Source organism: Hippopotamus amphibius, chromosome 2 (genome assembly GCF_030028045.1).
Source record: "Hippopotamus amphibius kiboko isolate mHipAmp2 chromosome 2, mHipAmp2.hap2, whole genome shotgun sequence".
Classification (NCBI taxonomy): Eukaryota; Metazoa; Chordata; class Mammalia; order Artiodactyla; family Hippopotamidae; genus Hippopotamus; species Hippopotamus amphibius.
In genome coordinates, this window is record NC_080187.1 from 107370713 (window position 1) to 107383926 (window position 13214).

Genomic DNA, 13214 nt, shown 5'->3' on the forward strand with positions numbered 1-13214 from the left:
TCTATGTAAATTGTATTTCTGTTTTTTGTCTTTCTAATATTACATTTCCTATTTGTTTTCTTCTGAATTTTTAATCTGGTATGAATAACCTTTATCTAGTATGTCATCACAGTTTATTTCCACCCTCTGCTATTTCACTTAATTTTTTGTTTTATTACTTTATTTATTTATTAGCTGCCTTTTTTTTAAGCTCTTTATTGGAATATAATTGCTTTACACTCCTGTACTAGTTTTTGAGATACACCAAAGTCAATCAGCTGTATTTATACACACATCCCCATACTCCCTCTCTCCCGCGACTCTTCCCCATCCTCCCCGTCCCAGCCCTCTAAGGCATCATCCATCATCGAGTTGATCTCCCTTTGTTATACAGTCGCTTTTTTTTTAAAGCTCTTTATTGGAATATAATTGCTTTACACTCCTGTACCAGCTTTTGAGGTACACCAAAGTGAATCAGCAGTATTTAGACATATATCCCCATATCCCCTCCCTACCATGCCTGCCTCCCACTGTCCCTGTCCTGGACCTCTAAAGCATCACCCATCATCGAGTTGATCTCCCTTTGTTATACAGCAACTTCCCACTAGCTATCTATTTTACAGTTGGTAGTGTATCTATGTCTATGCTACTCTCTCACTTCGTCCCAGCTTCCCCTTCGCCCCCGCCCCCAACCCAGTGTCCTCAAGTCCATTCTCTACATCCACATCTTTATTCTTGCCCTCTCACTGGGTTCATCAGTACCAGTTTTTTAGATTCCGTATATATGAATTAGCATACGGTATTTGTTTTTCTCTTTCTGGCTTACTTCACTCTGTATGACAGACTCTAGGTCTATCCACCTCATTACATATAGCTCCATTTCATTCCTTTTTATGGCTCAGTATTATTGTATTGTATATATGTGCCACATCTTCTATATCCATTCATCTGTTAATGGGCATTTAAATTGCTTCCATGTCCTGGCTATTGTAAATAGTGCTGCAGTGAGCATTATGGTACATGTTTCTTTTTGGGTTATGGTTTTCTCTGGGTATATGCCCAGGAGTGGGATTACTGGATCATATGGTAGTTCTATTTGTAGTTTTTTAACGAACCTCCAAACTGTTTTCCATAGTGGCTGTACCAACTTACATTCCCACCAACAGTGCAGGAGAGTTCCCTTTTCTCCATACCCTCTCCAACATTTATTATTTCTAGATTTTTTGATGATGGCCATTCTGACGTGTGTGAGGTGATACCTCATTGTGGCTTTGACTTGCATTTCTCTGATGATGAGTGATGTTGAGCATCTTTTCATGTGTTTGTTGGCCATCTGTATGTCTTCTTTGGAGAAATGTCTCTTTAGGTCTTCTGCCCCTTTGTGGATTGGGTTATTTGCCTTTTTGGTATTATGCCGCATGAGCTGCTTGTATATTTCGGAGATTAATCCTTTGTCCATTGCTTCATTGGCAAGTATTTTCTCCCGTTGTGAGGGTTGTCTTCTTGTCTTGTTTATAGTTCCTTATGCTGTGCAAAAGCTTTTAAGTTTCGTTAGGTCCCATTTGTTTATTCTTGATTTTCTTTCCGTTATTCTAAGAGGTGGGTCAAAAAGGATCTTGCTTTGATGTATGTCATAGAGTGTTCTGCCTACGTTTTACTCTAGGAGTTTTAAAGTGTCTGGCCTTACATTTAAGTCTTTAATCCATTTTGAGTTTATTTTTGTGTATGGTGTTAGGAAGAGTTCTAATTTCATTCTTTTACATGTTGCTGTCCAATTTTCCCAGCACCACTTATTGCAGAGGCTGTCTTTTTTCCATTGTATATTCTTGCCTCCTTTGTCAAAGATAAAGTGCCCATATGTGCTTGGGTTTCCCTCTGGGTTCTCTATTCTGTTCCATTGATCTACCTTTCTATTTTTGTGCCAGTACCATACTGCCTTTTTTTTTTTTTTTTTAGAACTTTTATTGAGATACAGTTAACATACAATAAACTGCATATATTTAGAGCGTATAATTTGGTATCCCAGTCTCCCAGTTCATTCCCCCCCATCCCTCCCCGCTTTCCCCACTTGGTGTCCATATGTTTGTTCTCTACATCTGTGTCTCTATTTCCGCCTTGCAAACCAGTTGATTTGTACCATTTTTCTATAGTCCGCATATATGTGTTAATATACAGTATTTGTTTTTCTCTTTCTGACTCACTTCACTCTGTATGACAGTCTCCAAGTCCATCCATGTCTCTAGAAATGTCCCAGTTTCATTGCTTTTTACAGCTGAGTAATATTCCATTGCATATATGTACCACATCTTTTTTATCCATTCATCTGTTGATGGACATTTAGGTTGCTTCCATGTCCTGGCTATTGTAAATAGTGCTGCAATGAACATTGGAGTGCATGTGTCTTTCTGAATTATGGTGTTCTCTGGGTATATGCCCAGCAGTGGGATTGCTGGGTCATATGGCAACTCTATTTTTAGTTTTGCAAGGAACCTCCATACTGTTCTCCATAGTGGCTGTATCAATTTACATTCCCACCAGCAGTGCAAGAGCATTCCCTTTCTCCACACCCTCTCCAGCATTTACTGTTTGTAGATTTTTCTGATGATGCCCATTCTGACTGGTGTGAGGTAATACCTCATTATCGTTTTGATTTGCATTTCTCTAATAATTAGTGATGTTGAGCAGCTTTTCATGTGCCTCTTGGCCATCCATATGTCTTCTTTGGAGAAATGCCTGTTTAGGTCTTCTGCCCATTTTTTGATTGGGTTGCTTGTTTTTTTCATATTGAGCTGGATGAACTGTTTATATATTTTGGAGATTAGTCCTTTGTCTGTTGATTCGTTTGCAAATATTTTCTCCCATTCTGAGGGCTGTCTTTTCGTCTTGCTTATAGTTTCCTTTGCTGTGCAGAAGCTTTGAAGTTTCATTAGGTCCCACTTATTTATTTTAGTTTTTATTTCCATTACACTAGGGGGTGGATCAGAAAAGATCTTGCTGTTATTTACGTCAAAGAGTGTTCTTCCTATGTTTTCCTCTAGCACTTTTATAGTGTCTGGCCCTACATTTAGGTCTTTAATCCATTTGGAGTTTATTTTTGTGTATGGTGTTAGGGAGTGTTCTAATCTCTACCATACTGTCTTGATCACTGTAGCCTTGTAGTATAGTTTGAAGTCAGGAAGCCTAATTCCACCAACTCCATCTTTCCTTCTCAAGATTGCTTTGGCTGTTCGGGGTCTTTTGCGTTTCCATACAAATCGTAAAATTTCTTGTTCTAGTTCTGTGAAAAATGCCGTTGGTAATTTGATAGGGATTGCATTGAATCTGTAAATTGCTTTGGGTAAGATAGTCATCTTCACAATATTGATTCTTCCAATGCAAGAACATGGTATGTCTCTCCATCTGTTTGTATGGTCTTTGATTTCTTTCATCAGTGTCTTATAATTTTCTGCATACAGGTCTTTTGCCTCCTTAGGCAGGTTTATTCCTAGGTATTTTATTCTTTTTGTTGCAGTGGTAAATGGGAGAGTTTCCTTAATTTCTCTTTCTGCTCTTTCATTGTTAGTGTATAGGAATGCAAGAGATTTCTGTGCATTAATTTTATATCCTGCTACTTTACTAAATTCATCAATTAGTGCTCGAAGTTTTCTGGTAGAATCTTTAGGGTTTTCTATATATAATATGATGTCATCTGCAAAGAGTGACAATTTTACTTCTTCTTTTCCAATTTGGATTCCTTTTATTTCATTTTCTCCTCTGATTGCTGTGGTTAAAACTTCCAAAACTATGTTGAATAATAATGGTGAGAGTGGGCACCCTTGTCTTGTTCCTCTTCACAGAGGGAATTCTTTCAGTTTTTCACCATTTAGAATGATGTTGGTTTCTCATATATGGCTTTTATTATGTTGAGGTAATTTCTGTCTATGCCCATTTTCTAGAGAGTTTTTATCATAAATGGATGTTGAATTTTGTCAAAAGCTTTTTCTGCATCTATTGAGATGATCATGTGGTTTTTATCCTTCAATTTGTTGACATGACTTATCACACTGATTGATTTGCATATACTGAAGAATCCTTGCATTCCAGGGATAAACGCCACTTGACCATGGTGTATGATCTTTTTAATGTGTGTTGGATTCTGTTAGCTAGTGTTTTGTTGAGGATTTTTGCATCTATATTCATCAGTGATATTGGCCTGTAATTTTCTTCTTTTGTGACATCTTTGGCGGGTCTTGGTATCAGGGTGATGGTGGCCTCATAGTTTGAGTTTAGGAGTGTTCCTCCTTCTGCTATATTTTGGAAGAGTTTGAGAAGGATAGGTGTTAGCTCTTCTCTAAATATTTGATAGAATTCACCTGTGAGTCCACCTGGCCCTGGGCTTTTGTTTGTTGGGAGATTTTTAGTCACAGTCTCAATTTCCGTACTTGTGATTGGTCTGTTCATAGTTTCTATTTCTTCCTGGTTCAGTCTTGGAAGATTGTATTTTTCTAAGAATTTATCCATTTCTTCCAGGTTATCCAATTTATTGGCATATAGTTGCTTGTAGTAGTCTCTCATGATCTTTTGTATTTTCTGCGGTGTCAGTTGTTGCTTCTTTCTCATTTCTAATTCTGTTGATTTGCGTCTTCTCCCTTTTTTTCTTGATGAGTCTGGCTAATGGTTTATCAATTTTGTTTATCTTCTCAAAGAACCAGCTTTTAGTTTCACTGATTTTTGCTATTGATTCCTTAATTTCTATTTCATTTATTTCTGATCTGATCTTTATGATTTCTTTCCTCCTGCTCACTTTGGGGTTTTTTTGTTGTTCTTTCTCTCATTATTTTAGGTGTAAGATTAGGTTGTTTATTCGATATTTTTCTTGTTTCTTGAGGTAGGACTTCATTCCTATAAACTTCCCTCTTAGCACTGCTTTTGCTGCGTCCCATAGGTTTTGGGTTGTTGTGTTTTCCTTGTCATTTGTTTCTTGTTATTTTTTGATTTCCTCTTTGATTTCTTCAGTGATTTCTTGGTTGTTTAATAGCGTATTGTTTAGCCTCCATGTGTTTGTATTTTGTAGTTTTTTCCCTGTAATTGATATCTGGTCTCATGGCGTTGTGGTCAGAGAAAATGCTTGATGCGATTTCAATTTTCTTGAATTTACCGAGGTTTGATTTGTGACCCAAAATGGGATTTATCCTGAAAAATGTTCCGTGTGCACTTGAGAAGAAAGTGTATTCTGTAGTTTTTGGATGGACTGTCCTATAAATGTGAATTAAGTCAAGATGGTCTGATGTGTCATTTAAAGCTTGTGTGTCCTTATTTATTTTCTGTTTGGATGATCTGTCCATTGATGTAAGTGGGGTGTTAAAGTCTCCTAGTATTATTGTGTTCCTGTTGATTTCCCCTTTTATGGCTGTTAGCATGTGCCTTATGTATTGAGGTGTTCCTGTGTTGGGTGCACAGATATTTACAATTGTTATATCTTCTTCTTGGATTGATCCCTTGATCATTATGTCGTGTCCTACCTTGTCTCTTATAACAGTCTTTTCTTTAAAGTCTAATTTGTCTGATATGAGTATTGCTACTCCAGCTTTCTTTTGGCTTCCATTTGAATGGAATATCTTTTTCCATCCCCTTACTTTCAGTCTGTATGTGTTCCTTGGTCTGAAGTGGGTTTCTTATAGGCAGCATATGGAAGGGTCTTGTTTTTGTATCTGTTTGGCCAGTCTGTGTCTTTTGGTTGGAGCATTTAATCCATTTCCATTTAAGGTGATTATTGACATGTATGTTCCTATTACCATTTTCTTAATTGTCTTGGGTTTGTTTTTGTAGGTGTTTTCCTTCTCTTGTGTTTCCTACTTAGAGAAGTTCCTTTAACATTTGTTGTAAGGCTGGTTTGGTGATGCTGAAATCTCTTAACTTTTGCTTATCTGTAGAGCTTTTGATTTCTCCGTGGAATCTGAATGAGATTCTTGCTGGGTAGAGTATTCTTGGCTGTAGGTTTTTCTCTTTCAGGACTTTCAGTATATCCTGCCACTCCTTTCTGGCCTGCAGAGTTTCTGCAGAAAGATCAGCTGTTATCCTTATGGGCTTTCCCTTATAAATTATTTGTTGCTTTTCTCTTGCTGCTTTTAATATTTTTTCTTTGTGTTTAGTGTTTGTTAGTTTGATTAATATGTGCCTCGGTGTATTTCTCCTTTGGTTTATTCTGTATGGGACTCCCTGCACTTCTTGGACTTGATTAATTATTTCCTTTCCCATGTTGGGGAAGTTTTCCACTCTAACCTCTTCAAATATTTTCTCAGACCCTTTCTTTTTTCTTCTTCTGGGATGCCTATGATTCGAATGTTAGTACGCTTAATGTTGTCCCCAAGGTCTCTGAGTCTGTCTTCTCTTCTTTTTATTCTTTTTTCTCTTTCCTACTCTGTGTCAGTTATTTCCCCCATTCTGTCTTCCAACTCACTCGTTCTTCTGCCTCAGTTATTCTGCTGTTTATTGCATCTAGAGTATTTTTAATTTCAGTTATTTTGTTGTCCATTACTGTTTGTTTGTTCATTAGTTCTTCTGAGTCCTTATTAACTGTTTCTTGTATTTTCTGTATTTTGTTATCAAGATTTTGGATCATCTTTACTGTCATTACTCTGAATTCTTTTTCAGGCACTTTTCCTATTTCCTCCTCATTTATTTGGTCTTGTGGGGTTTTACCTTGTTCTGTCACCTGTGACATATTTTTTGTCATCTCATTTTCCCCCCACTTTGGATGGGCAGGATTGTGTTTGTGTCCCACTGGGTATTTGGCCTGAGATTTCAAGCACTGGAGTTTGTAGACTGTTGAGTATAGCTGGGTCTTGGTGTTGAGGTGAGAACCTCTAGGGGACCTCACTCTGATTAATATTCCGTGGGAACTGGGTTTTACTCTTAGTCCAATGTTTTGGACTCAGAGCTCCCACCTCAGGAGCTCAGGCCTGACCCTGGGCTTGTGAATCAAGATCCCACAAGCTGTGTGGAGCAGGAAAGTGAAAAAAATTAAAAAAAAAAAAGTTAGGAGAACAGCAGATCAATAGCAAGATAAAAAAATACGATAGGAATAGGAAACTAACAGAAGTGTTAGAAAAAAAAAATTTTTTTAAATAAATGGAGCAAAAACTGGAAGGTAAAACAACTGCAGTAGCCGAAGTGAGGAGGTGGAAAGAAAGAAAAAAAAAAGAAAAGGAAAAAAGAAGAAGCCAGAAAAGACCTTGGCTGTGGGGACGGGGCTTATACAAGGCTGGCGGCCAGGGGTTGGGGGGATAGTTAAGCAATGGGCAGGGCCTACTCTTAGAAAAGGTCCTAGGATGGTGGGGAATGGGGCTTAGGCCCAATGAGGCAGGGGGCCCAGGAATGCCTCTGGTCCTGGGGGCACAGGACCAGGTCCAGGTACCCAACATGCTCCCTGGGCCCAAGTTGGTGGGAGAAACGCTAGGCACCTCCCCTAGTCCTCCAATCTCGGAGGGTCCCTCCCCCTTGGGTTGTCTTCTTCCCCACCCCCTCCCTCCTATTCCCCTAGGACCCTCACCGCTGCAGGGGGCACTGGAAGGCAGGAGACCAGACTCTGATGCCCAACAGGCTTCCCAGGGCCAACTGGGCTAGGGTAATGCCTGCGGCACTTCCCCAGATCTCCCTGTCTTGTAGGGTCCCTGTCCGCCTCTCTTCCTCTCCCCTACACCCCACTCTCCTAGGTCCCAAGCAGCTGGAGGGGGCCCTGGAGTGTGAAAGACCAGGTCCGTAAGCCTGGCAGGCTTCCCAGGTCTAGTGGGCAGGGGAAATACCTTCCCCACCTCCCTTGATCCTCCAATCCCAGAAGGCCCCCTCCCCTGCCCACCCCTCCTCTTCTCCTCTGCTTTCCTTCTACACCCCTAGGACCAGTGAGACCTAGAGGCACCCCTGGAGGACCTTAGACTAGGCCTGGGGGCACCACAGGCCTCCCAGTGCCAAGTGGGTAGGGAGATTTCCTGCAGCGTCTCCTCTGATTCTCCGGTCCTTCAGGGTCCCCCCCACCACTGTCTGCCTCTCTCCTTTTTCCCCTCTCTTCCCTCCCTCCCACGCCTGTATGACCCACTCAGCCGGAGAGGGCCCCAGAGACCGAGGGACCAGACTTGGGAGCCCAGCAGGCCCACCAGGCCCAAGTGGGCAGGGGAAAGTTCCTCCATACCTCCCCTGGTCCTCCGTTCCTGGAACGTCCCGCCACCAGTCTGCCTCTTTTCCCCTTCCCCTGCCACACTGCCACGCCCCCCCAAGACCAATGCCCCCAGGACCAGTGTGTCTGGGAGAGGACCCTGGAGAGTTGGAGACCAGGCCCCAGAGCCCAGCAGGCTTTCTGGGCCAGTGGGCAGCATAAATGTCTTCTGCTCTTCGCCCACTCATCCTATGATCCCAGAGGGTCCCTCCCCCCTTCTGCCTCTCTTCTTCTCCCCCCACCGCTTCCCTCCTGTACTTCTAGGACCAACAGCCTGGAGGGGCCTTGGAAGGTGAAGGACCCGCACGGAAGAAATACCCGGTGGCAGCTCCCCTATTCTTCTGACCTGGAAAAATCCCTTCCCACCCCCATTGTCTGCCTCTCTCCCTCCTCCCATCCCCCTCCCCACCATGTCCCCAGGACCCACGTGCTAGGGGGGCCCAGAGAGGGAAGGACCAGGCCTGGGAGCCCAGTCGGCCTCTCTGGACAAGAGGGCAGGCGAAACGCCCTCTCGCCTCCCTGTCCCTCCATCTCAAAGCCCCCACCCCCACCAGTCCACCTCTCCACCTCCTTGCCCTCCTCCTCCCTCCCACACCCCTTGGACCCAGGCAGCCCGGAGGGGGCCTTGGAGGGTGGAGGACCCTGCTGGGGAGCCCGGCGGGCTCCCAGGCCTGGGAACTCAGCAGGCCTTCTGGCCTCCTGGGCAGGAGAAACCCAGTTGCAGTTTCCTGATCTCCCCAGCCCCCAAGGGTCTCTCCAGGTGGGAACCTCCCCTCTCTCCCCAGCCCCCAAGGGTCTCTCCAGGTGGGAACCTCCCCTCTCAGCCAGCCACCCCCCAGGGGTGCCGGTCCCATCCGGCTTCCCCTTCCCTGCTCCCCTGACTACCCCCAGGTCCTACCCAGTTGCTCCGGGGTTCCTCTGGTCTTCTTGGGCCTCAGGTCCCCCGTCGGCCTCCGGCAACTGATCTGTTTTTGGGGAGACACGATCCTCGCGTCTTCCAATGCTGCCATCTTGACTGCCCCCTATTTCTCTTATTTTTATGCTATTTCTGGCTGTGTTTTCTTTTCTTTTCTTTTTTTTAATTTTCATGCAAGTACATCTTTTATTTATATCTTCTGAATTTCCTTTATTGGGTGAAAAATTTTGCCAAATCTTTGGATTAGATGTATAAATAACAGACATGTTTACACATGAGTGCATGCACACAAGTATGTATGTAGTCCTTAATCTAGTTAGAGTTCTAAAATGTTTTCCTTGGTTGTTTTTATTATTATTTCAAAAGAATTTTAAGTTCACGTTATCTAATTGAGTATTATGATTAGAATTGTATTAAATTTGTATATGTTGGTATTTTTTTTTTTTAATTCAAGAATCTACGTAAGTCTTTCTTTCTCCACTAGTCTTGTGTTTTTCAGTTTTGTTCCTTTAAGCTCCAAAACCTTTTTTGGTAAGTTTATTTTTATACAGCGTGTATATTTTTGTCTTTATTATAGGTGATTTTTTTTTCCATTTTCCTAAGTTGTTATTTCTAATTAAAATAAAGCTATTCTTTCTATTATCTATCTACATAAAATTTTATATCCAGACTCCTTACTGAATTATTTCATTAACTATTTTTTTTCTTTGAAATCTTAAATCTTCTAAATGTGTGTATTATATCGTCAGTAATAAGAAATAGGTTTTTTGGTCCAATATTTATTTGATTATTTCCTTTCCTTCTCACTGCATTTGTTATACCTGCCAGAGCAATCTTCAGTAATCGTGGCGCTGGCTGGCATCCTTGTTCCTGGTTTTAATAGACATAATTTTATAGCAGAAGTTTGAGTAAGCAGAGCACAGATGTGACCTCTGCCACTGTCACGTTGTTGATAAGGTTTGGTGAAGGGAAGATGTTCCAGAGCATGAGCAGCACTGTGGTTTTGTTCTCACTGACCAGGAAGAAGTAAGAGGTAAACAACTCACAAATACCTGTGCAAAACTGTTTTCCCTAAGGAGTTAAGTGAACCAGGCAGTTCCTGCTAGCCCAGTGTTGTAGGACTGTGGGCAACACAAAGGCCCCACTTGACTTCAGTGAGGATGAACTGAAGTTGAGACCAGGGAGTAAGGCTCCCTGTGTTTCTCCAGCCGTTCCAGCTGTGTGTGTTCAGACATGACCGGCAGAAGATGAAATTCATGCAGGATTGGGATTTTGCCATGTATACAATGAGTTGAGCATATGTGGAAGAGAATGTTTTTAACTGATGGGTTTTAGATAGATTTTAGTGGGGACAATGGGGAGAGAAACCGTGGTAGGATCAGTGCATTGTAGGTCCTGCGTGGGTAACATTCTTTAGAGTTGGGGTGGTAGAGGGGGATGAGTGGAAACATAGGATGTTAGGAATTAGAAGGTGGGATATTTAACATTAAATTTTTTGAGGAGCTGTATTTAATGATAGGATCTCCAAGATGTGAGCACTGGAGTGAGGAGAAAACACCACAGAGATGACCTGACCAGCCCAGATACAGGAAGGCTTATTGGTGTAGACAGACATCCAGCAGATAGCTAAGACAGAATGGGTGTTGGGGGTGGGGGTGGGGCTCCCAGCAGTGAGCTGGAAAGGAGCGTCTCCGAGGAATGGACGGCACTGACCTGGGCGTCTTCCAGTAACTGCAGTGAGCTGTTCTGAGGCGAATCCATCCTCTGTGAACTCACAGAAACAGTTCATAATTTTAAAAATATCATTCTGACACATATATATATAATTCTGACATTTACATATGTATGTAAAAGGAAAATAAAGGAAAAGGCAAATAAACCGTATGTTAGCCACCTTAGAAATTTATTTTTATTTTTAAAATTTGGTTTTTGTAGCTTTATTGACTATTACAAAGTTTCAGTATGTTTCATATACTTAAATACTGCAACTGGGACATTAAAAATACAAACCAATATGCCAAAATAATTGTATTCTGAATATTATAATAGTACACATTTTACATTACATAAAGGGTTTTATGCATAAAGTTAAGATTTGACTTATGATTATTAAAAATCCAAAATATGTTTGAACAAAACATTCCTGTGCACACAATACACTATCAGTCAACTGGGATAATCAAAACCATACTGAGTGTGGTTATTAAAAAATAAAATTATATTCATACAACAGTCACAAAAATTGAAATCTTTTTATTAATTTGAGTTTTATTACAAAACCACACATGTATGAATGATGTAACCTAATTCTATATGTTTAAGAGTCCTTATGCTTGACGCTGAAATATGTCTCTATCCCATGGGAAATTTTTGATTTTAAATTTTTTTATTTTAAGGGATTCGTATAATTCATAATCATTAAAATATCTATCCATGGGCACAATGCAGACCCAGTCTTAGCAAATAGAAGAGTCATGAGTGCCAGCCATATCACATGTGTATTTCACCCTAGTTTTAGAAAAATATCCTATTCAGTTGTACAGTTCAGTATGTCTTCACATCCAAGCTTGTCATCAGTGATTATAGATGAGGCACAGAGCTGAGGGGAATATATATTACTGTAGAGAACTAGGTACTAGAGCAGCAATATCACTGGGTGCTCACGTGGAGAACACCATCCAGACACGCTAAATTAGTTATTAAATAAGGTGTCAGTCCTTCACAAAGGTAAGTACACTGGTATGTCATACCTTGCTTTAATGCTGAAATATCTAAGTCTAGAACACTTGTCAGGTGAGTTTTAGTACTATCTCACTTTTAAATTTAACAAGAGCTGTGATTTTAAGTAAAGCCAAACATTTTTCTAACTGATCTGAAAAGTCTGAAAAAGAATGTCTTTATAACAAAAATGCCTTTCCAATTTAAATTAAATTTGGCTTTCATGTGCCTTAATCATTAATTAATTTCTAGTACCTTGCAGAACTTAACCAGTAATTACCTGCTGTGAGAATGAACTTTGTTCTAAATGCTGTTACAAATAAAATTCAAGTCACTTTGAGAATATAGCATGATTTTTCATCTTTTTGTTGTTTCAGAGATTTCTCCTGAAAGGGAGAAGTGTAAACCCTTAATTACTGAAGAAGAAAAAATAAAATGTGTTTCATATGAAATGAACCCATCAGCTACTGTTGATTCTTCTGTTGAGACAAACGGTCCAAACTTTAGTGAGGCATCTCCACAGACAGCACTGAAACCAGGAGGAAATTTGGATGGTGTGTTTTAACGGGGCAGAATAAGATTGATTTGATTCAATACTTTAATGTCTTCCTTATAAACAGATCTTCAAAATATATGTATATTTTTGGGTGATTCATGTCAAATTAAGTTCACTCTTTTCCTAGTAACTGATCTTTTTTTTTATCGCCACATAGCAAATCACCCCAAAACCTAATGTTAAAAGAACAGCCATTTTACTCTATCTCCTAATTTTGTATGTTAGGAATCAAGTCAAGGCCTGGCTCAGCCGTGTGGTTTCCTAATCTGTGTGCTCTTCTCTGTGATCATCCAGTCTCATGGATCTGAGAGGGCTTAACTGGTGTCCTGACAGGTACAGCTGAAAAGCTGGGCCAGGCTGGCCCCTCCCTCATCACGCAGTCTCCAGGCTGTTCTATGCATTCTTTCCAGCAGGGTGGTCTGACGTCTTATATGGCTCACAGATCCCCAGGGAGAAGCAGCCTGTACTCGTAGAAGCTTTGTCATGTCAGACCTCACCTTCAGATAGGAAATTCTGTCTCAGTTATGTAGTGCTGCAAAGCAGATTGCTTCCCAAACTTAATGACTTCAAAGAACTGTTTTATCTCACACTTTTGTGGATTAGGAATTGGGAAGGTTGTCTTCCTCCTTATGGCATCAGCTGGCATCACTCAGTGGTGTTGAGCTGTCAGCTGCGCCTCCTTGGAGGGTGGGAGATGGTGTCACTCCCACGCATGGTGTCTTGGCAGGTTTCGGCTGGGCCTGTTCTGCAGGTCCCATTCCTTCTCTTTAGCCTCAGGGCCTTGCCTTGTGGTCTTTCCATGATCATTAAACTTCTTTCATGGTGGCTTAGGCTTCCAGATTCCAGGGTAAAAC

At 41.2% G+C, this 13214-nt stretch overlaps 1 protein-coding gene across 13 annotated transcripts in view; it reads left to right on the forward strand.

The window, feature by feature from the left end:
• The window catches only part of NEK1 (NIMA related kinase 1), a 226719-nt gene that overhangs the window by 170630 nt on the left and 42875 nt on the right, over nucleotides 1-13214 (forward strand). For 11 of the 13 annotated variants that reach the window (XR_009051254.1, XM_057721154.1, XM_057721153.1 and 8 more), the window contains one exon: nucleotides 12182-12358. Coding sequence is in view for 11 of the 13 variants with exons in the window: in XM_057721154.1 (XP_057577137.1) it covers nucleotides 12182-12358 (177 nt within the window). In the remaining 2 variants the exon portion in view is untranslated. Of the gene's footprint in view, nucleotides 1-9914; nucleotides 10120-12181; nucleotides 12359-13214 lie in introns of those variants that run through there. The other 2 variants (XR_009051255.1, XM_057721162.1) reach the window with 2 other exon arrangements.